The following is a 23,757-nucleotide window of genomic DNA, read 5'->3' as shown; positions in this document are numbered from 1 at the left end:
AAGGTCAGGCAGCCTGGGCGACCGCCTCCGGAGTGCTGTAGGTAAGGAGCAGGCCCCCAGGACTCACCCCCGCCACCTCCGCTGCCGCCGTGATATCCGCGCTCCTCTCCGCCACCCCAGGGACTGCCGATCAATGCAATTTGGCCGCTTCACCCGATCACTTGTCAGCCGCCATCTTGGTCCCGGGTCCACTCTCCGCCTCCAAAAGCAGCGGACAAGAGCTTACGGGACCCCAAAAGTCCTTCAAAGTGCTTTGGTGCGTGCCTCAGGTCTTCCACCGCCCGTGGGCATTCTGTGGTAACGATTCCATGTAGTTTTGCCGCTAGTAGAGCTCGCCAGGCGACGCGCGGACCGGGAGCCGAAGCAGGTCACGTCTGCTCGGCCACGCCCCCCGCATTTGTTTGTTTTTAATAATGCATCTATCATACCTGCGCGCTCCGCATGACGACACAGTGCCGGTTTCCCTCTGTGTGCGTTCACTTTCTTAACGCCCACGAATGACTCATTTACCACTGTGGTAAGCTTTCACACCAACGCGCTGCAGGACTGTACTTCGCGGTGGCCACAGCCAACTCCGTGACAACCTCTGGTTGCCACTAGATTGTCACCAAGAAGCATAACAGGTTCATAGCAACACTAAGACTATATACTACCATGCGAGTTGCTGTACCATTTCTGCATGCAGCATGACCACCATATGTATATATGTGTTCATATGTACCAATCACCAGGCAGGTCAGTTTGGATGACCATAGCACCTAAGATTGCATTTTATGTTGCTTAATACCACAGTCAATAGGCTGTCCATTTGCCATGTGTATATACATGTTCCGTGCTGTTCTTTTTCCCACAGGTCCTTTTTCAAAAGTGTCCATAAGTACGTAGACACACAGTCCACACACCTTAGCGCGTGTGTAGGTACTAGTTTTTCCTTTTTTCACTTTTCACGTGGCACTAAACACCTTGCCACTCACCACTTTTCACGGTCCTGAAGAAAGCCCCTCCTACATTCTCCCGTGGGCTGAAACATGTAGACCCATCACATAGACAACTACAAGATAATTAATTCTTTTAAAGTTGAATCACACATTATTTTTAATCATATCCTGAGCCGCCACTAATAAAAATACAGAGGCAAGGATTCTCGGTGTGTGAGGGGTCTTTTAACAAACCCAGTGGGTTCCAAACACTGCCTACTAGTGATTGTGCCACACATAAATTGGGTTCGTCCATCATTGTTTAACATATATTACACGGGGGATACGGACGCAGCACTTCCTTTCCCTCGCTCTCCTATTGTTTTTGTATTAGTTGAGGCCCAGATTTTACATGCCAATTGCACCACTTTTTTGGCACAACCCCAAATCTCATAATGCGCTTAAATGTACTCATGATATACCTGATAAACATATGTGTGAGGTCTTAATATCTGATGTCACTTCAAGTGAGGTCACTTCCTGTGAGGTCACGTGCAATGTTACGTGTCGTGACATCATGCGCTGTAATGGCGCGTGTCATGATTTCACTTGCATACTGCCTAACCTGGTTAGTCCCCTTACTTCTTTTTTTAGGACTTGTGCCCTGTGTCAGAGTGTTACAAACTGGGAGTTCCAGGTCTTCGCAGCGAGGTAGGAGAAGGATCTTCCTCCAGCCGAGGTCTTGTGGATCCATTGGATAGTGGCCAAGATCAGATGAGCAGAGCGGAGATGTCTGGTCGATGTGTAGATGGAGATGCAGTGGTTGAGGTATTCGGGTCCGGTGATGTGGATGGCTTTTTAGGCATGCGAGAGGAGCTTGAAGGTGATTCTTTTGTTGACTGTGAGCAAGTGGAGGTCTCTCAGGTGACCAGAGATATGGATTCAGCTGGGCATGTCCAGGATAGTCGAGCTTGCTGTTGATGATCGCCTGGGTGACCGTTCTCCTGGACTCTGTGGGGATCCATTTGAAGATCCTTCTAAGCAGGCGGAGTGTGTGGAAGTTGAAGGATGATACAGCGTTGATTGGGTGGTTCATAGAGTGCAAGGAGTCAAGGATGATGCAGAGGTTGCGTGCGTGGTTGGTGGGTGTGGGGGAGGGGGTTCCGAGTACTTCTGGCTACCAGGAATCATCCCAAGTGGAGGTAGTGGAGCCCAGGATGAGGACTTCAGTTTTGTTGGAGTGGGTAACAATAGTGGACAACGAGAGCTGTCCCCGATGTGCAGGTATTTTCCTCAGAATTATATAGTCCATGTTTAACATAGACAGCGGCCTATAGGAGGACCCATTTGTAGAGCCTCTGCGGGGTTTAGGCAACAAGACAATCGGTGCCTCAGTGGAATTAGTCAGTTGAGGGACAAATACCAACACAGTGGTATACAATGCACCAAATAGGCGCCTGAACTTCTGATATCAGTTGATTGAAAGCTTCTCATGTATATTGGTGTAGGCAAGGGAGTGCCGCCCTGCCTAAATATGCTTTGGTCTCTGCAGTGGACACGGCATTGTGGCCCCCATACAGTTTAGCATCATATTCAAGAGAGCGAAATTTGTCACTTGTGTGGATGCTATGCCTCCCCCACCATCTCCCACATGCAACACCACTGGCAAGCTGTTTTTTGAGTTGGAAGGGTCTCTGATTAGAGTGACGACAAGCATAATTAAGTCTGGCATGGAAAGTCCCCAGTTGCCAATCCATATGTGTAAGCCCTTGGCCTCTCTCCTCCACTGGCACAACCCCCCACCATGTAAACCTCGGTGGAGAGTTATGTGCCACCCAAATTCAGGGTAGGCGCACACAGTGTAGGTAAGGTTTGTCAAACTTTTGGAAGGAATGTCTTTGGATTAATAACAAAGGGCAGGACACAGGCCAAAACAGGGAGAATAGTTCAGGAAGACGCAAGACTGCCACTGTAACCCTTAGAAGTACTTAACATTTCCTCCTACACTGCCACTGTCACCCACGGAAGTGACTGAACATTCCAAACTACACTGTCACCCACGGAAGTGACTGAACATTCCAAACTACACTGTCACTGTAACCCATGGAAGTGACTGAACATTCCAAACGACACTGTCACTGTAACCCACGGAAGTGACTGAACATTCCAAACTACACTGTCACTGTAACTCAAAAGTGACTGAACATTCCAAACTACACTGTCACTGTAACCCACGGAAGTGATTGAACATTCCAAACGACACTGTCACTGTAACCCACGGAAGTGACTGAACATCCCAAACTACACTGTCACTGTAACCCAAGGAAGTGACTGAACATTCCAAACTACACTGTCACTGTAACCCACGGAAGTGACTGAACATTCCAAACTACACTGTCACTGTAACCCACGGAAGTGACTGAACATTCCAAACGACACTGTAACTGTAACCCAAGGAAGTGACTGAACATTCTAAACTACACTGTAACCCACGGAAATGACTGAACATTCCAAACTACACTGCTTCTGTAACCCAAGAAAGGGACTGAACATTCCAAACGACACTGCCACTGTAACCCACAGAAGTGACTGAACATTCCAAATGACACTGTCACCCACGGAAATGACTGAACATTCCAAACGGCACTGTCACTGTAACTCAAAAGTGACTGAACATTCCAAACTACACTGTCACTGTAACCCACGGAAGTGATTGAACATTCCAAACGACACTGTCACTGTAACCCACGGAAGTGACTGAACATCCCAAACTACACTGTCACTGTAACCCAAGGAAGTGACTGAACATTCCAAACTACACTGTCACTGTAACCCACGGAAGTGACTGAACATTCCAAACTACACTGTCACTGTAACCCACGGAAGTGACTGAACATTCCAAACGACACTGTAACTGTAACCCAAGGAAGTGACTGAACATTCTAAACTACACTGTAACCCACGGAAATGACTGAACATTCCAAACTACACTGCTTCTGTAACCCAAGAAAGGGACTGAACATTCCAAACGACACTGCCACTGTAACCCACAGAAGTGACTGAACATTCCAAATGACACTGTCACCCACGGAAATGACTGAACATTCCAAACGGCACTGTAACCCACGGAAATGACTGAACATTCCAAACTACACTGTCACTGTAACCCAAGGAAGTGACTAAACATTCCAAACTACACTGTAACCCACGTAAATGACTGAACATTCCAAACTACACTGCCACTGTAAACCAAGGAAGGGACTGAACATTCAAAACTACACTGTCACTGTAACCCACAGAAGTGACTGAACATTTCAAACTACACTGTCACCCACGGAAGTGACTGAACATTCCAAACTACACTGTCACTGTAACCCATGAAAGTGACTGAACATTCCAAACTACACTGTCACTGTAACCCAAGGAAGGGACTGAACATTCCAAACTACACTGTCACTGTAACCCACGGAATAGACTGAACATTCTAAATTACACTGCAACCCACGGAAGTGACTGAACATCCCAAACTACACTGTCACTGTAACCCAAGGAAGTGACTGAACATTCCAAACTACACGGTCACTGTAACCCACGGAAGTGACTGAACATTCCAAACAACACTGTCACTGTAATCAATGGAATAGACTAAACATTCTAAACTACACTGTAACCCACAGAAATGACTGAACATTCCAAACTACACTGCTTCTGTAACCCAAGGAAGGGACTGAACATTCCAAACAACACTGTCACTGTAACCCACAGAAGTGACTGAACATTCCAAATGACACTGTCACCCATGGAAGTGACTGAACATTCAAAATGACACTGTAACCCACGGAAATGACTGAACATTCCAAACTACACTGCCACTGTAAACCAAGGAAGGGACTGAACATTCCAAACTACACTGTCACTGTAACCCACGGAATAGACTGAACATTCTAAATTACACTGCAACCCACGGAAGTGACTGGACATTCCCAAACTACACTGCCACTATAAGCAATGGAAGGACAGAACTTTGCCAACTACACTGCCACTGTAGCCCATGGAAGTGACTGAACATTGTCAACTACACTGCTACTGTGACTTGCGAATGTGATCGCGCAGCACCAACTTTACCGCTGCTCCGGTCACCTGTGAATATGACTGTGCAGCACCAACTTTACTGCTGCTATCAGTCATGAACACCACTGGAGTACTAACTACATTACCACGGTTACACATTTTTGTTTTTTTGTTTAAATCTTTTTATTGACATTTATATTTTTAACAGAACAGCACAGCAATAGTCAAAAGGCCAGGCAAGGATACTTCAGCAAAACATATGGCGCGGTATTAGCATCGATGGCGGGAGTGTACTGTGTCGGATATGGTGTAGTAAGGTTATCCACAACATCAGATCACTTGAGAGGAAGCGTAAACGAATGTATAACCGAAGCGCTGATTACCAGTGTTACCCATGATCGTAACTGTGCAGCACCAAAAACGCTATCACCTCACTCTTGAAGGTGACTGCACAGTCCCAGCCGTGCCACGTCACCCAAGGATACAGTTGTGCAGCACCACTGGCAGAGCCGCTGTTACCCATAAAAGCGATAGTGAACCGTGAACTACATTGCCACTGTCACCTATTAACACGATTGTGATTTACCAACTACACGCCAACAATCGCCCGTGAACACGACTGCACAGTGTCCAGGTCACCCAAGAATGGTACTGCGCAGGGCTCAGCTACCGAGCCACTGCCACCAATGCCACAGCCGCCCATGAAACCTTCTTTGGGGTGGGGTTGAACACGTCAATACAGCTCTGCGGTTTCTCCTCTTCTCCTCGTGATGAGCTGGGCTTCACCCGAAGCACTTGAGTGATATTTTAATGCAGTGCACTTAAGTAGAAAGATGGGATAACAGCAGGAGAGGTTCAGCTTTTAGGAACTTTAGCAGTCTCTTTTTTCAGTTAAAATCGGAAGATCTGAGAGCCACAGTCAACGCTTTAATGGCATTTTTAGCAAACTACACTGAATGAAAAACACCCACAATACGCTGCACGGACATCACTGTTACAGTGTTCCTTATGATTTTCAAAGAGAGCATAGCGCCAATACCGTGGAAACGGAATGAGGACAGGGTTACTATAATAAGAACTAACTGTCTGCATATAATACCAGAAGCATTAGAGCACGGGTGAGGCGAGCCATCTGTTAATGGATGAAGCTGTTCGACTGATGCAAGTCATTCAAAAGGGCTGATTTGAAAAGGCCACGCTGTGCACTCTGGACTTGTATCGTTAAACGGGGACGCTTTCCAAGGGCTGTGGATGCCGCCAAACACACCCTGGCTCCCTACACCCGTGCGTGCCCCTGGATTCTTCTGTCAGTGCCGCTGGTTCTGCTCCAGCAGCCACTCGGAAGGGTCAACACTGGTCACACTCCACTGCTGACCATTGTCCGCGGAGGCGGATCCCGGCCACCCCTCTGCAGACGTGCAAACAAGAGAGCCCACGCCGCTCGGACATCAAAGTTCAACAAACAGCCTGCTCTGGGCCGGCACGGCCAAGGGGCCATGCGGCTGGACGTCTTCAGGGGGTCAAGGCGCTTGGCACATCAAAGGTTGCACCACACACGAACTGGGCACATGGATGCCACTGGCGTCGGCTGAGAGAGGAGATTCGTCTTTTGTGCTGGCCTACAATCCCGTGTTGGCCCAAGTAATTAGGACTTCTAGCTTATGAACTTGGGCCCAAGGAAAGCCTCTCTGAAGAGGTGGGGACATCAAAGCCTTTCCACCGTCTGGCGCCCATCTTGGAAAATTGGATTTCCTTCTCGCATACAAGGCTAATTCAATTTGGTTGTTGACTTGAATACATTTCGAAGAGGCTTTTAGGTGCTTCGGAGGAGCCGATGATCGTCCTGGGAAGAAGGCCGAGGCTCAGGAGGGCCGAGACACCGGCATGGACGCCATCCTGAGGCGTCTGGAGTGAACAGAGGGCGGCTCCATCTTCTCCACTAGTGAACCTTCGCTTACGTTTGCCGCATTGGCCGCTTCCCTCGCGATATGTGGTTGACTTTGGCATCCCTACCCACAGCAGCAAGTCCACCCCGCTATTATAAAACTCTCACGAGACCTGTTCTTTGTGTAGCCAACCCCTACACATTGTGCCCTAATCATACCCTACAGCTACAAGATGGATGGCCACGTCACGCGCAGGGGGCCACTGAAGGGGACAGCCCCATAGAGATTCCTCAGTGCCCGGGTAGTATTTTGTCAGTGGCCACCAGGCTTAGTAAGGTAGCCACGGCCAACGCAAGATTTTAGCCTCCCAAATGACCCCAGCTGGATGACGTCACATCCGGGCCGGGGGCGGGTCTGACAAGCTGTTGGCATCCTTAGCTCTTAAGCTCTTAAACTCCTAAGTATTTACTGTGCCATCCAATTGCATCTCTCCGCTCCAGGTTCTTTGCTTTGAGGTAAGTACAATATGCAGCACATCCCCATGTATGATTGCAGGTCTCCCACAAAGCTCTCTACACGATGCTGTGCAATAGCAGGCCTTAGAGGAAAACTAAAGGGCAGGATAAGGACAACTGGCGTCATGTTTAAGATCTGTTAATGAATTTAATTAAAGGCGAGTTGAAAGGTAAGATGAGCAGCAATTGTGTGAGGACCTGGCTGGCTTTGTGGTTGATTGCCAATGATGTCACTGCACCTACATCTCTGATGCCACCTCAGTGCCTTGCAAGAGTGCTTCAAGAGTCCTGCACGACACCTTTAAAAGCGCCCCACAGCGCTAAGAGGATGCTTCTGGATGGCACAGGGGCTGCTCAATAATATGTATACAGTGCAGACTATTAAGCAATCCCATGATCAATTCAATGTTTATTAATGTTTAGATACAAGTGTTTAAAACAGAAATACAAACTGATTCATATTTACATTAACATTACAATTAACAATGAAACTAATACAGGGACGGTCTTTAGACCATCCCCAGTTCTAGGCCTAGGTCACAAATACATGTTAGACTTCGTCAATAAAAGTAAAAAAGCCTTCCTCCCACAATTCCTATGTTTCTCTTTTAAAATCTTGCTATGGAGAAATCAACATCCAAGAATTCCATGTTCATCAAAAGTGCATTATTACTGTGAGTTATACCATACTTTAAGAAAAACATTTTAAAAATGGAGAGACAAGGCCTATTGGAATGGCGACATCAATTAAAAAAGTGTACATTAAAATGTTGACATTTCAGTCCACATGTGCAGTTATTTTCCATATCCAAAAGAGATTTGAATTTCTCCACTCTGAGAAACGGGACATTTAGAGCCACCCGAAATTTTAAGAGAAGGAAACGTAAATTGGGGTTGGGGAAAGCATAGAAGTGAGGAAACAGTCTTCTATTATACGATGAATCTAACATATATACTGCAGAGGGTTTCACCCCCACATACTTCATATCCGCCAATCTAGACTCCCTTCTGCAGGCCATCTGTACCTCTGCTTTAGTGGGGAATGAAGCATCAGTCACCTTACATTTTTCCATTTTTAAGGCCTCTGCGATGATGCCCAGTCGCTTCCTGACCTGCCCTGTCCACTTAGCTCACTTCTTCCTATTTCGGAAGGAGAAGGACTGCTATCTTCTGAATCTCTGAGGACCAAAGTTTATCCCAAAATCTCAGGGTTATTTTGTGCGCCAGGAAATTCCAGGCCTGTAATTCGCATTCAAGTCTTATTGCTGGGCCCATCGGAGATTTGGGAAGGACCAGGAGTCTTTTCAAGCACTTATTCTCACATCTTTCCCAACTTCCTAGCATACTTTTTTTTTTTAACAAACTTTATTGGGTAGCAGAAAATGAGTACAATATTTTTTTACCAGGTACGTTATGGCATTTTCGTTTTTTGGTTTGCCATCTTAATCAAATATCTTCTTATTTGCAGATTAATTCGACTGCTTGTGGATAACAATACATCTTGGTAAAATCAATACAATTGTAAACAAGCAATGCATGCTTATAAGGTACAATGTAATCTCTTGGAACATAACATAACATAACATAACAGGTGTATTTGTAAAGCGCACTGTTACCCGTAGGTGTCCTTGCGCTAAATAACAGATGTTTATTGTTACCCAACTCAATGGTATATATTTTATCGACCTCAGATGGATGAAAGGCTGAGTGGACCCGGCGGGATTGGAACCTGTGACCATGAGGTCGAACACAGGCCCCTGCAGTGGCTGCTTTAGTCCACTGAGCCACCAGACCCGGAACGATTGCATTTAAAAATATTCCCGGCATACTTAAACACAATATATCGGTCCCATAAAGACATTGCGTGGGGACCATTGCACTGTATGCAGTTGAAAGGGGAGATCAAGAGGGACCCCCCAAAACTATTCCTAAAGCGTACTAGGCCCCCTACGGTTGCAGCTGCCCTCGTCTCAACCATTTCTTTATGTTCGGGCCCAGTTCAACTGTTTTGTAAATATCATGCCTAAATATTTATATGACAACACTACCTTCACTATCTTGTTCCCCAAAGTCCAACTAAATGATTTAGTTTTTTCCCCAAAAGGTATTATTTTTGTTTTACCCATGTTCACCGTTAACATATTTGTCTCACAACAATTGTTAAATTTAGTCAATTTCCTAGTAAGCCCAATTGGATCAGGTCGAGAATTGCCAGGTCATCTGCATAAAGCAAGCACGTCACATGCCTTCCCCTCATTTTCAGCGAGAATGACTGTGAGTTGGCCAGTTCCCTCAGGAGGTCTGCAAGAAATAAGGAAAACAACGTATGGGCCAACACACATCCCTGCCTTAACCCATTGCCTAAAGATTTCCTTTCTGAGAGGGCCCAATCCATGTACAGCTCCACTTGGGCCCAATTTTGGGAATGTAACTCCTGCAGGAATGCAGGATTGCTAATAAGCATAAGGGAATGCCCTGTTGATTGAGTTTTGTCCAAATCATATTACAATCTACCAAATCAAAAGCTGAACTAAAATCTACGAAACAACAGAACACACTCCCTGTGGTTTCCATGGCCTTTTTGCACAAGGCCCACAAACTAAAGCAGTGATCTATCATATAGTGCCTGTGTTTAAATTCCCCTCGTTCCATTGGTATTATATCATTACAATCAATCCAATTCTTTAAGGCGATAAGTATGACTTTGGAATACAGTTTTGCACCCACATCTAGTAGGCTTATCAACCGATAATTACCAGGTGCATCCAACTCCCCTTTTTTATGGATCGGTTTGATTACTACTTCTTTCTATCTAAGCAGGAATATGCCAGATTTGAGAAGAAAGTTCCCCACCACAGAAGGTTATTCTTTATTGCAATTGCTGGGAGATTATATGGCCCAGCTGTTTTAGTCAGCTTTAAGGAGGAAATTAACTTGACCATCGATTGGACGGAGAAGGACTTCAATGCCTCTGCCTCCAATTAGGGCCAGTTCTCCATCACAATATCCTCTCTGTGCTTGTAAATATCACTTCTAAAGTTTACCCAAACTGTTTCTGGAACTATGCATCTTTTCCTGGAGGTGACGCAAGAGCAGGACATTTATCTAAAGCGATTAGAATAGCAACATAAAATTACAATCTTTGCAAATTTACAGTGAACTAAGAAAGGGAACGGGAAGAACTTATGATGAGAGCACAGCCAAGAGAGTTGTATATAAAGCAATCATACTGTGAGAAGGGAGGGGCAAGGCGGACAGACCATAGTCTTATAGGATTAGAAAAACACAAATCAGAATTATATTAAAGAGATAAAGACAAAATGGGTATGCCACAGAGTTCCCATATCGGACCGAAGAACTATACAGATGCATACTGTATAACTGATTGATGTCACCCTAAATGTAGCATTTTTTGGCAACACTTCTCTGAATTCTCCTGCCTCACAGCAACTCATGTCATGTATTGAACTTCTGTGTTTGTGTGCGGTGTGTCTCTTTTTCTGGATTAGCAGCTACATAGCCCGTCTTCTTAGGGTTTCATCGCCTGCGCAGCAGGCTGCACTGAGGTTGCTCCTTTTCACTGTCCTGAGGAAGACCCCGTTTTAAGGAACCATTGGCCTTCCGACATGCTTTGGGGTCGAAACGTCGACTTTTCTTTACTTTGACCTCTACTTGTTACTTTTTTTATTTTTATTTTTTAAACATATTTTATTGGGGTTTTGAGAATCAATCAATCTATTATTTGTAGAGCGCACTAATCACCCGTGAGGGTCTCAATGCGCTGAGCGGGGGTGGGGGTGCAGCTACTGCTCGAACAGCCAGGTCTTGAGCAGTCTCCTGAAGATCAGCAGGTCCTGGGTCTGTCGCAGCTGTGTGGGGAGGGTGTTCCACGACTTGGCTGTGAGGTAGGAGAAGCATCTGCTGCCGGAGGAGGTCCGGTGGATGCGTGGCATGGCGGCGAGGTCGGCGGAGCGCAGCTGGCGATTTGGGGTGTAGAAGGTGAGACGCTTGTTGAGGTATGCTGGCCCGGTGTTGTGTAGCGCTTTCTGGGCATGGGTGAGTAGCTTGAAGGTGATCCTCTTCTTGACTGGGAGCTAGTGCAGGTCCTTCAGGTGGGCAGTGATGTGGGTGTGGCGGGGTATGTTGAGGATGAGGCGTTCAGAGGCGTTCTGTATGCGTTGGGAGTCTATTCTGGAGTTTGGCCATGGTTCCTGCGCAGAGAGCATTGCCGTAGTCCAGCCCGCTGCTGACGAGGGCCTGTGTGACCGTCCTTCTGGTTTTGGTGGGGATCCATCTGTAGATCTTGCAGAGCATGCGCAGGGTGTTGAAGCAGGAGGAGGAGACGGCGTTGACTTGCTCGGTCATTGAGAGCGATGAGTTTAGGATGACCCCCAGGTTGTGTGCGTGGACGGTGGGTGTGGGTGCGGCTCCCAGGGCAGCTGGCCACCCAGAGTCGTCCCACGCTGAGGGGGTGGATCCGAGGATGAGGACTTCGGTCTTGTCCGAGTTAATTTTCAGGCGGCTGGTCTGCATTCAGCTGGCGACTGCCTTCATTCCTTCGTGGAGGCTGGTTTTGGCAGTGGCAGGGTTTTTGATGAGTGATAGCATCAGTTTAGTGTTGTCGGCGTAGGAGACAATGTTGAGGTTGTGCGAGCAGACGATGTTGGCGAGTGGTGCCATGTAGACGTTGAAGAGGGTAGGGCTGAGGGATGATCCTTGGGGCACGCCGCAGATGATCTTGGTGGCTTCAGAACAGAAGGCGGACCCTCTGGGTTCTGTCGGTGAGGAAGGAGGTGATCCAGTCCAGAGTTTTGTCGCGTAATCCTGCGTCGTGTAGGCGTGTGCGTAGGGTGTGGTGGCAGACAGTGTTGAAGGTGGCCGAGAGGTCCAGGAGGATGAGGGCCGCGGTTTCGCTGTTGTCCAGTAGGGTTCTGATGTCGTCCGTGGCAGCTATGATGGCGGTTTCGGTGCTGTGGTTGCTGCGGAAACCGGATTGGGACTGGTCCAGGATGTTGTTCACCTCGAGGAAGTGGGTCAGTTGGTTGTTGACGAGCTTTTTGATGACTTTCGCCGGGAACGGAAGAAGGGAGATGGGCTGGAAGTTCTTGAGATCCTTTGGGTCCGCTGTGGGTTTCTTGAGTAGGGCATTGATCTCGGCATGCTTCCAGCTTTCCGGGAAGGTGGCGGTTTCGAAGGAGAATCACATTCAATATACATTTTGTTGCAAATCTGTAAACATTCTTCAATAGTGCTTATCAGCATTCAAATCAGCTTCATGCTTATTCAGTTTCCATGGTCAATTTTACATATCCCCATTGTATTGCTCATTCTTTTATTAACCGCAATAATCAACTAAGCCCCTATCAGATTCCAACAGTCCTTCCCTATTTGTGGTAGTTCCAGATTGCAATTAAATTGATCGTCGTAACCTAACACCCAGCCTCCTCCCCCTCCCTCATCCGGCCCCTTCTCTTGTCATTTTCCAGCATAGGGATATACTGGTGTTTCTTCTTCCTCCCCCTCTACCTGTGGCTCTGGTGTTCCCAGTGGGGACCTCCCGGTCGCAGTAGTCTCCCCCGAGGTTAAGTCAGGCTCTTTTAGGCTATTGGATAGGGCCTCCCAGGCGTGAGCCCGCTTCAGTGTCCCAATCCCTTTTTTCCTAGCGTACCGGAGGAAAACCCTCCCCTCACAGTCCACCCATTTTTAGGTCTCGCACCTGCGAAGCGATCGCGAAGCGATCGTCGCTGTAAGACTCTATTGTAATTATTTCTGCTTCCAAGGAGTCAAGGGAGACAGGAGACAAGTGATGTGCACGCGCAACCTTGCGGAATCGGATCAGGTCGCGCGCGCGTTCACAATCTCCTGTCTCCCTTGGCTCCTTGTAAGCAGACACACACACACACACACACACACACACACACACACACACACACACATAGAGAACCTCCCACCCGCCGCGCGCGCGCACACACACACACACACACACACACGCATGCACACGCACACACACATACATACAGAATGCCCCCCGGAGCCCTCGCAGCTCATCAAAGGAAGAAGGCCCCCACTCACCGGTACTCGTCTCCGGCTCCCCAGGCGGGGCTCTTTGCAGGCGGCGGTCTCTTCCTTCGGTGCGGGGCTCTCTCACCTCACGGGAGCCCCACTAGCACCGGCCGCCCTTCTCCTCCTGCCCACACGTCCCAGTGCGGGGTAGGGTTTGTTTTGTCGTCCCACCCCCGGCTTGCCTGACTTCCGGCCGGGCGGCGACGGCGATTCTTTCTTTTTTCAGTGAGTCATGCCCTCGACTCTGTCTGCCCGCCCCCTCTTTCTTCCTAACCTTGCCATTGGCTGTACTGCCGCCGACCGGCACTTGATTGGCTGCAGAGCGATTACGCAGCTTTGTCCCTTGCCAGGTTGCCCCGTGGGCGACACCGCCCCCTCTGTTCTCCTCCGTGGTAGATCCTTGGCTGGCAGTCACGCCCGGGACTCATGGCTACTGTAGCACCAGCAACCCGCAGGCTCTACACACAGCTCCAGCCATGCCTCTGGAGTTCCAGCTGTGCCCGGGCTGTGCCATCGGCGGCGACCACCCCTGCTTCATCATTGCCGAAATTGGGCAGAACCACCAGGGGGACCTGCAGATCGTCAAGAACATGATTAAGATGGTGAGGGTGAGGGGGGTTGGTGGGAGGGTAGGAGAGGACTACTTGGGGACCTTGGAAGGAAGCAGGAGTTCTGGGGGCGCTCTTTGGTATGAGCCACGTATTGATGAAGAGACCTATAGCGCGGTAAGGCTGATGGAGCAAAGTCGCATTAAATAAATTAATAAACAGATGGAATCTAGGGACAACCTGTTTTCGATGTAGAATAAGGAAGGGGAGGGATTCCGAGTGTAAGAAGCGAAGGGGGAAGGTGGGGCATGTTTAATGCAAGCAGTGTATGTTAGTTACCAATACCAGCAATATGTACCAGGCTTTTTTTTTTGGATCCATTTCACGGCGATGCCTGCACCACATCTTCCTGCCAGCAGGTCTCCCAGCCTGTTCCCAACCCGCAGTTATCTGTCCGCCCTTCTCCCAGTGCACAGCTCTCCGAGCCCATATCGTTCCCTGGCCGCAGAGTTCCCTTTCCCTGTTTCTGCCCACATGTCTCTGTCCGCACCCCTCCATGCCGGTACCTCACCCCAGCTGCTCCGCTCCATGAGCCTTCGCAGCCCATTGCTCTTCCTGCCCACACATCTCCATACATTTTCCCAGCCGGCCTAGATCAAATCATCAGGATACTCTTAGGTTTCAGCCAGTGGTACCATCTGTGGCCATGATAAACAGTAAAGTATTGACGTCAGTTTCATGGCCAAGATTTTCTGCAGCCAGTCAAAAATCCTCTCTTTATTTTAAAGAAATGTTAGAGTGAGGCTGTAACGCGGATTCAGCTGAAGGGAGATATGGTAAGTGTTGGCATCCAGCTGCTTTGCTTATCGGACCCGATCTGTGCTTCCCACCGGCAATTGGATGCACATTTTTAAAGCAGAGGCTGAAAATAGACCAGCACATAATGAGAACTGCATGACACGGCCACGCGCCCGCCTAGCAGTCTGCGGCACTCATTCATTCCATCCGACCCCAAGCCCAAGTTAAGTGGCACTATTTAAACCACGTATTACTTATACCGGATATAACGCTGAAGCACGAGCCTTGCTTCAGTTTTAGTTAATCATACACCATATGAATGTTACAGTCTCTTAAAGTGAAACTCCCCCAAAATGAGTGTTATCTTCACAATATTGAGATTACAGGGACATAATATTGGCTGGTGACCAGGAGCGATCTGCTGCTACTCTTGCCCTTCCGGAGCAACTATGCCAGGCTGTCTAGGGTATCTCTTTTCCAGTTTCCTAATGTGTGTATATCTAAGATGTCTTTTAAATTTGAGTTTTATTTTTACCATTATTTGAGGCATTATTAACAAATATATATGATTTAGTATCCTGATGGCATGCCTTACTTCTCTTCCCATTTAATAGGCTGTTCTGTGACATCGCTGTGGTGCTATTTCATGGTAGGAAGTGATGTCACAAGTGGACTTTTATACAACTGAAAGGGGCAAAATAGAGTACAATGGAGTCCTACATTAAAATAGCACTTCCCACGTTTTTTAAGATTATGGGCTTGGGGGTAAAATGCAGACAGTGACACATTTTTTTATCTATCTATCGCCCTCACTCTATCTATCGCCCTCTATCTATCTATCGCCCTCTATCTGTCTGCCTATCGCCCTCACTCTGTCTGCCTATCGCCCTCACTCTGTCTGCCTATCGCCCTCACTCTGTCTGCCTATCGCCCTCACTCTGTCTGCCTATCGCCCTCACTCTGTCTGCCTATCGCCCTCACTCTGTCTGCCTATCGCCCTCACTCTGTCTGCCTATCGCCCTCACTCTGTCTGCCTATCGCCCTCACTCTGTCTGTCTCTCGTCCTCACTCTGTCTGTCTATCGCCCTCACTCTGTCTGTCTATCGCCCTCACTCTGTCTGTCTATCGCCCTCACTCTGTCTGTCTATCGCGTCGCCACAGCATCACTCTGCACCACCACAGCATCATTCAGGGGGACCACAACATCTCTATGCACTACCACAGCATCACTAAACGCCACAGCATCACTCGTCGCCACCACAACATCACTAAACGCCACAGCATCACTCGTCGCCACCACAACATCACTCTGCGCCACCACAACATCAATCTGTGCAACCATTCAACAACAATTGGTTCAAATAGGTTCTCTCAATGTTTCAAGCTTTATTACAAATGTCACAAAAAAAGTAAATATTTCACTTCTGTGCTCAGATTTTTGTCACAATAAAATACACTGAACATAATCTTCACAAGTTATTTACAAAAGTTTAAGCTATTGCCATTATAAATTACAATGACTTTTACTTAAGTATTAATTAAAAAAAATAATTAAAAGTCTTTGTTATTTGTAATATCAATACATCTAATTCACGTAAATACAACACATATTGCATTACAAATGCTATAGGTATCACATTTGCGAAAGTTAAAACTATTGGCATTGTTAATGACAAAGCTATTAACTTCGCTATTTTCAAAACCAACACAAAATAAAACAATTGTTGTTTACACTACCAATAGCTCAAACTTTCCTAATGCGAGACCTATTGCATTGCAAATGCTTGTTATAAATCAGCTCTCCAAGTAAGGCTCTTTGGTCTCTCTGGGGATTTCCAATGTCTTGTTATCTCCTGCTTTGCAGGGGCTAGCGCTAGGTCCTGAAATCGACTGGTAACCCAATTCATAGCATTGTGTGGGAACAATCCCAATAGGTAGTAAGCAGGATTGGGCAGACCTATTAGCAGTCCCGTTCATTAAAGGCTTTAATCGTTTTTTTAAAAACAAGTGCAGTGACAGACACCATGTTAGAATTGCACCGTACCTTATTAGTAAAGCCAGAGAAGGACCCTACGTCTGGGTCCTCTTATTAGCCTGCTCTTCTTACGGACCCATAGCCCTCCTTAATTGCGATGTGAAGATTCTTATGGTATTACGGCTCACACATCTGCACACATCTGCTTGGTTTTCCCCCAAAAATCAGGGTTTATAAGGATCGTCATGCCTCTGACAATACTAAGCTAGTGGTAACTCTTACGGAAGCGGTGGAGACTAATAAACAGCCAATGGTCAGTCTCTGATGCGGAGAAGGCCTCTGACAGAGTAGACTGGCTTATAAAACACTTGGGCAGGACTCCCATGGGCCAATAATAAAAAAAAAAACGTATTGTGGCCAATTATCAGAAACAGTAACTAGATAAAGGTGAACGGGAGCACTCCCAACAATTCCAATCATGGCAGGAACTAGACAAGGCTGACCTCGGTCACCTTTTATATTTGCCTTGTCAACAGAGCCCTGCATTTATAGAGTTCAAAATAACCCGAACATAAAAGGGGCAGTCATAGATAACTAAGAACACAAGCTGGCACTATATGCAGGCGACGTTCTCTGCTTCCTCACTGACCCGGAGGTGTCCTTTCTGAGGCTAAGGGAAGAACTGACCATCTTTGCAGTGGTTAACGAGTTTTAAATAAATTATATGAAACCATATAGAAAGGGTATTTTCAACTAAACCCATAATGATGGTGTCGAATCTCTAATAACCAACGGCTTCAACTGGTCAGAAGCTCCTATCAGATATTTAAGCATTAACCTACCCAGAAAACACTGAACATATACCAAAGTCATCATATCTTCCTATGCTCAAGGCACTATAAAAAAGATCTTTATTGCTAGAGAAAGTTGGAAAAAACAAGGCTAGAAGGATTACAAGTATAAACAAGAAATCCCCCCCCCCCCTCCAGCTATATGCATCCCAGACCTCACCAATCAGGTTTCCAAATGAAGATGGTTTATTAGATGAAATCAAGAAGAACATGCTGTCGTTTGTCTGGAAGGATCTGACTCACAGGTCTCTAAGGTCACACTTTTTCCCAGCACTTCTGACGGTCAGCTGGAGTTCTCAAACAATAAAGCCACTCGTAAGGTAACTCAAATTCATCCAGCACTTGACTGGAATGTTAACCCAGGTAGCAATGGGTGAAAAGGTAGAGCAGAATTTTTCCTCAGTAGCTCTAAATTATCTCAATGACTATCAGAGAAGACAAGGCTGAGAGGAGGAACACTCCTCGACGGGACAACAATACTAGAGTATTAGCATCAGACAGCAAGAGGAGACAACGACCTAGGCTAGGATCTTACCGCCTGATTCATCAAGCTAAATTGCACTCGCAAAGGGCAAGATTCTCAGAATCTTGCCTTTTGCGAGTGCAATTTTTGCATTTGGGATTCATCATCCCAAATGCAAAATTCGCTATTTAAGAATTCGCACATTTGCGAAGAATTGAATTTAAGGAATCTCTATTTGAGATTCCTTAAATGCAATTCATGAAGCATTTTCAAATTGCGAAATTGCAATTTTGGGCCGCTATTTACCGAGAGGTCAGACCTCTCGGTAAATAGCAAAAACTTAGAAAAATGCATTTAAATGCATTTTTCTAAGTTGCATGTTACACACACACATGTCCTTTGGACATGTGTGTGCGCAACACCAATGTAGATTACATTTCAGGGGTGCTACAGGGTGTCCTTTGGACACCCCTGCACCCTTGAAATCGCATCCTTATTTGCGATTAGCTAATTGCTAATCGCAAATAAGGAATAACTCTCCATGCATTCCTATGGGCCTGTAGGGGAGATATTCCTTATTAGCGATTAGCAATTAGCTAATCGCAAATAAGGAATCTGTAGGAATCGCATTTCTTTATGCAATTCCTACATGAATCCCGTTTTGCAAGTCCTTAATAGCGATTCGTTATGAATCGCTATTAGGGGCTCGCAAAACGGGAGATTGATGAATCAGGCTGTTAATCTCAGGATTCAAAAGAGTGAAGGGAAACTACCCACCCCTTCTGGGGGACTTACTTCAGGGGTTGGGAGTTAAAATCAAGAGAAGAAATTCAAGACAGATTAGGACTAAATAGAGAGCACGACTATCTGCGGACGCAACTGTTACACCGGGCAGACACACACAGGGTGGGAGAGTAGGTGGGAAGGGAAAACTACCCACTTGAAGTTATGTTCTCCAATACATGAATCCAGAAAGGCATCTTGCTCCATTGTCACATAAGCACCTACAACTTCAGCTCAAACATAATTATGTACTCCACTGGGAGAGAGATTGTGGATGGAGGTACGAGAGCAAACATAGATTAGAATTTCATATCTCAGCCACAGACATTACAAGAACCTTGTTTATTTTTTGTTGTGCAGATTTATTTTTGTTGGAATATTATTTTTAACAGCACTAACTGAACATTTGGTTGTGTCTCATAATGTGTCATACTGTATCTAAGAATCAAGCCTAGTGCCACTCCTAGAGTAAGTCGTGACCACTCGACCTAGTTATTATTATTATTATTATTATTATTATTATTATTATTATAGAGCGCCAGGTTACTCCAACGGAGTGTCCCTGCGCTAGCACACCAGATTAGTACCCAGCGGCTGCGCCAGAAACCACCCACCCACCGTGCAGCCAGACCTCCCCATGGAATAACTACAAGGGGCCTATTTCCGGCCATCAGGGGGAGAGCGGAATAGCCCAGTCTTACGTTTTTTCCGAAACACGGTCTCCGACGATCACATCCTTAGGTCAACAGGGAGGTCATTCCAGGCTTTCGCCGCAAGGAAGCCGAAGGAACTCCCCCCAGCCCGTACCTTCCGAACCTTAGGAACAATCACGTTTGCCTTGCCCAAGGACCTTAGGCAGGGTGCAGGTCTATAGGCGGTAAGAAGGGGGAGCAAGAAGCCAGGACCATTCTTATTGAAGATCCTGTGAGCGAAACACAAGGCCTTAAAGGTGACTCTGGCCTGTTTAGGAAGCCAATGTAGTTTCCTCAGAGCCTCTCCTACCGGGGCCCTCCTCCTCTCCTTCAGTTACAACTGTCTTTCCTTCAGTTACAACTGAAGAGTCAAGTATACAAAGAGAATAAGTTGCCTATCCAAAAGGAGTGCAATAGAAGTTTTGGCCCAGCAGTGATAAACAATTGCACATACTGACTGCCATTAGCACCCAGTCAATAAGGTCTTCAACAGGAAGATCAGGTATGCCTCCATCACAGGGACTATAAGGGTGACCACCTCCATGATGGAGTTTAAAAATGTTTCCAGCACGACGGTCAAGTGTTTTGAAAATTACCCAATGAAAGGTGCAGTCTAACAATTTGGCTTAACAGTCTTCTCTCTGGCAAATGTCGCTATTCCTGCCTCTGACTTAATTCCAACAAGTCGGAGGTTTTGGTGGTCAGTAGAGACCAAGGTCTGTGGAGTGACCTCTGGTGGCCAGCCAGCCTGGGCACGCCCCCTCCCCCCTAGCAAGTGGTTAATAACTTGGGGGTTTGGTTGGACTCATCCCTAAACCATTGAGTCCAAACCCAAAAAATAGCAGGAACTTACTTTGGACTCTTACGGGGGCTTAGGCCGCTGATGGGCCTCTTTGATGCCTCTATACGTCAGGTTATTATCCAAGCTATGGTCCTGTCCAGACTGGATTATGCTTGCTCCCTCTATATGGGGTCCAACAAAGCAGAGGTTCAGAGGCTGCAAGGGACACAGAATGCTGCAGTCAGAACACTTCTAGGTCTGCGCAAGTTCTGTTCTGTGTCCAGTGCCATTCGCCGCCTCCATTGGCTTCCGGTGGCCAGGCGCATTGAATTCAAGGCTCTGTGCATCTCTTTCAAGGCCTTGAATTTGGCCACCCCGCCTATTTTGGCTAATCTTCTCTTACCGTATGTTCCCTCTCGCCCCCTCCGGTCAGAGGTCCAGCATTTGGTAGTGGTCCCCCGGATCCGTAGAGTGCGGGCTGATGGTCGCTCTTTTCGTTATAGAGCTGCCGCACTCTGGAATGCACTTCCTGTGCAGATTCGTGGCTTAGAGAACTACCTGGAATTTAGCAAGGCCATCAATACTCTGCTTTTCCCCACTAACTAGCTGGTGTCACTTTGCAATCTGCTGGTCTTTCTTTTAGCGCCAGGACGCCCTTTTGCTGGGGCAGCTGTCGCACTATATAAAACACCCTAACATAACATAGCATTCCTCCAGTGCCATGATAGGCTCTTGCAGCCATTTCTGTTCAATGCGAATTGAGGGTAAAGGAATAGATTTGTTCATGCTACAAACTAAAATCACAAGATTGATGCCGCAATTAGATGATGGGGTTGTCCTACTTCCGAAGGTTATCTTTATTGAGGATAGTCACTGGGAGCACGGTCCATAGTGATGGTCCATTACTAACTGGAAATGAAGGGCACTTTACTAGAGGACCAATCCAAGCCTTTTGACCTTGTGGCTGTGGGTCATTTAAAAAGAGGTCGGATGGAGGGTGTTGGTGATGCCTTTGTAGATGGTGAACAGTAGTTCCATTTTAAATCCATAGATTGTAACGCTCTTTACCATCTAGGATTGCCACAGGTTTCAAGGGCCCGGTGTTGTTTGCTTTTTTGTTGCTATCCATTCAGAAAAAACACAATGGAGTACTAAAACAGAGTATGGGTGGGCAATGTGTGACTAGTGAAGTAGTTAACACATTTGCAATGCGCCTGCCTACAGCAGATTCTTACAAATATTCATTAGTTAAAACCTACCATTGATTCTTGGCCATAGCTGCCACCATGAGAGGCGTCCAACCAAGTTTGTGCCTGTAGTTAACATCCACGCCGTCTGCAAGCAACCTGAAAAAAGGACTTGTTCAAATTGGAGTTTCAACAAAATAAGAATTACATTCTTTAAGATGCAATAATAACAATAATGCATATTTAAGCAAGATATCCCGGAATTGAACTGCCTTTCATTACATGACCAAACAGGCATTATAATCACTCCGACGACATTGTATTCATTTTATCAGCTTTGCCTAGTGACTTGCACAGAATGTGTGTAGGGCAGGCATTCTGCCCAATGAGCATGGGAAAATGTGCCACTTCAAAATTGATTATCATCGAATATAATCAACTGTTTTGGGGTAGGCAGAACGTCTTCATTTTGAAGATACCTTTTTCACACTAGCCAATGCAAGTAAAACAGTCGCCAAAGAAGAAGTAACATTATACCGTCAATACTGAATTGATGGATTCCTGCTTTCTTTGAAAATATTCACCGTTTGATGGCGATTTTGTGCAGTTTGAGAATTAGTTTGGTTAATATTCAGTTTTTATATAGGTATTGATACCGCAGTTTCACTGTTGCTTGGCACTCCACCTAGCAGGTGTCACTATCACCAAACACATTGGTACTCAATTTATCAACTTCAGCGGAATGAAGGAACATTTGCACTGGAAAGCTATATTTCTCAATTACGTAAATAAACTAATTCAACTTATCTTCATATCAGTTAAAGCTGCGCAAGATTTCATGCTGACTTGCAGATTTCTTTTGCAATGTTAAACACTTTTTGTTAGATACTGGATTACCTCCTCATCCACTGCCTCTTCCCAGTCCTTACTATCCTCAGGTGACGATACTACAATACTGGATTACCTCCTCATCCACTGCCCCATCCTAGTCCTTACTATTGGCTGGTGACAATACTACAATACCGGATTACCTCCTCATCCACTGCCTCTTCCCAGTCCTTACTATCCACAGGTGCCAATACTACAATACTGGATTACCTACTCATCCACTGCCTAATCCTAGTCCTTACTATTGTCTGGTGATGATACTACAATACGGGATTACCTCCTCATCCACTGCCCAATCCTAGTCCTTACTATTCTCTGGTGATGATACTACAATACTGGATTACCTCATCATCCACTACTCCACCCCAGTCCTTACTATTGTCTGGTGACGATACTACAATACGGGATTACCTCCTCATCCACTTCCCAATCCTAGTCCTTACTATTGTCTGGTGACGATACTCCAATACTGGATTACCTTCTCATCCACTGCCTCATCCCAGTCCTTACTATTGTCTGGTGACAATACTACAATACGGGATTACCTCCTCATCCACTGCCCAATCCTAGTCCTTACTATTGTCCGGTGACAATACTGCATTACCTCCTCATCCACTGCCCCATCCCAGTCCTTACTATTGTCAAGGTGAAGATACTACAATACTGGATTACCTCCTCATCCACTGCCCCATCTCAGTCCCTATTATTGTCTGGTGACGATACCACAATACTGGATTACCTCCTCATCCACTGCCTCTTCCCAGTCCTTACTATCCTCAGGTGACGATACTACAATACTGGATTACCTCCTCATCCACTGCCCCATCCTAGTCCTTACTATTGGCTGGTGACAATACTACAATACCGGATTACCTCCTCATCCACTGCCTCTTCCCAGTCCTTACTATCCACAGGTGCCAATACTACAATACTGGATTACCTACTCATCCACTGCCTAATCCTAGTCCTTACTATTGTCTGGGGATGATTCTACAATACTGGATTACCTCCTCATCCACTGCCCAATCCTAGTCCTTACTATTGTCTGGTGATGATACTACAATACGGGATTACCTCCTCATCCACTGCCCAATCCTAGTCCTTACTATTCTCTGGTGATGATACTACAATACTGGATTACCTCATCATCCACTACCCCACCCCAGTCCTTACTATTGTCTGGTGACGATACTACAATACGGGATTACCTCCTCATCCACTTCCCAATCCTAGTCCTTACTATTGTCTGGTGACGATACTCCAATACTGGATTACCTCCTCATCCACTGCCTCATCCCAGTCCTTACTATTGTCTGGTGTCAATACTACAATACGGGAT

At 46.4% G+C, this 23,757-nt stretch overlaps 1 protein-coding gene across 2 annotated transcripts in view; it reads right to left on the bottom strand.

The window, feature by feature from the left end:
- CLPB (ClpB family mitochondrial disaggregase) overlaps window positions 1-23,757 on the bottom strand; it is a 1,099,187-nt gene that overhangs the window by 956,788 nt on the left and 118,642 nt on the right. For both annotated transcript variants that reach the window (XM_078658618.1, XM_078658616.1), the window contains exon 3: window positions 21,603-21,689. In XM_078658618.1, coding sequence (XP_078514744.1) covers window positions 21,603-21,689 — 87 coding nt within the window. The remainder of the gene's footprint in view (window positions 1-21,602; window positions 21,690-23,757) is intronic.

Source organism: Lissotriton helveticus, chromosome 8 (genome assembly GCF_964261635.1).
Source record: "Lissotriton helveticus chromosome 8, aLisHel1.1, whole genome shotgun sequence".
NCBI classification, from domain to species: domain Eukaryota; kingdom Metazoa; phylum Chordata; class Amphibia; order Caudata; family Salamandridae; genus Lissotriton; species Lissotriton helveticus.
Note: the sequence above shows the minus strand (reverse complement) of the source record. Positions and strands in the feature narration are given on the sequence as shown.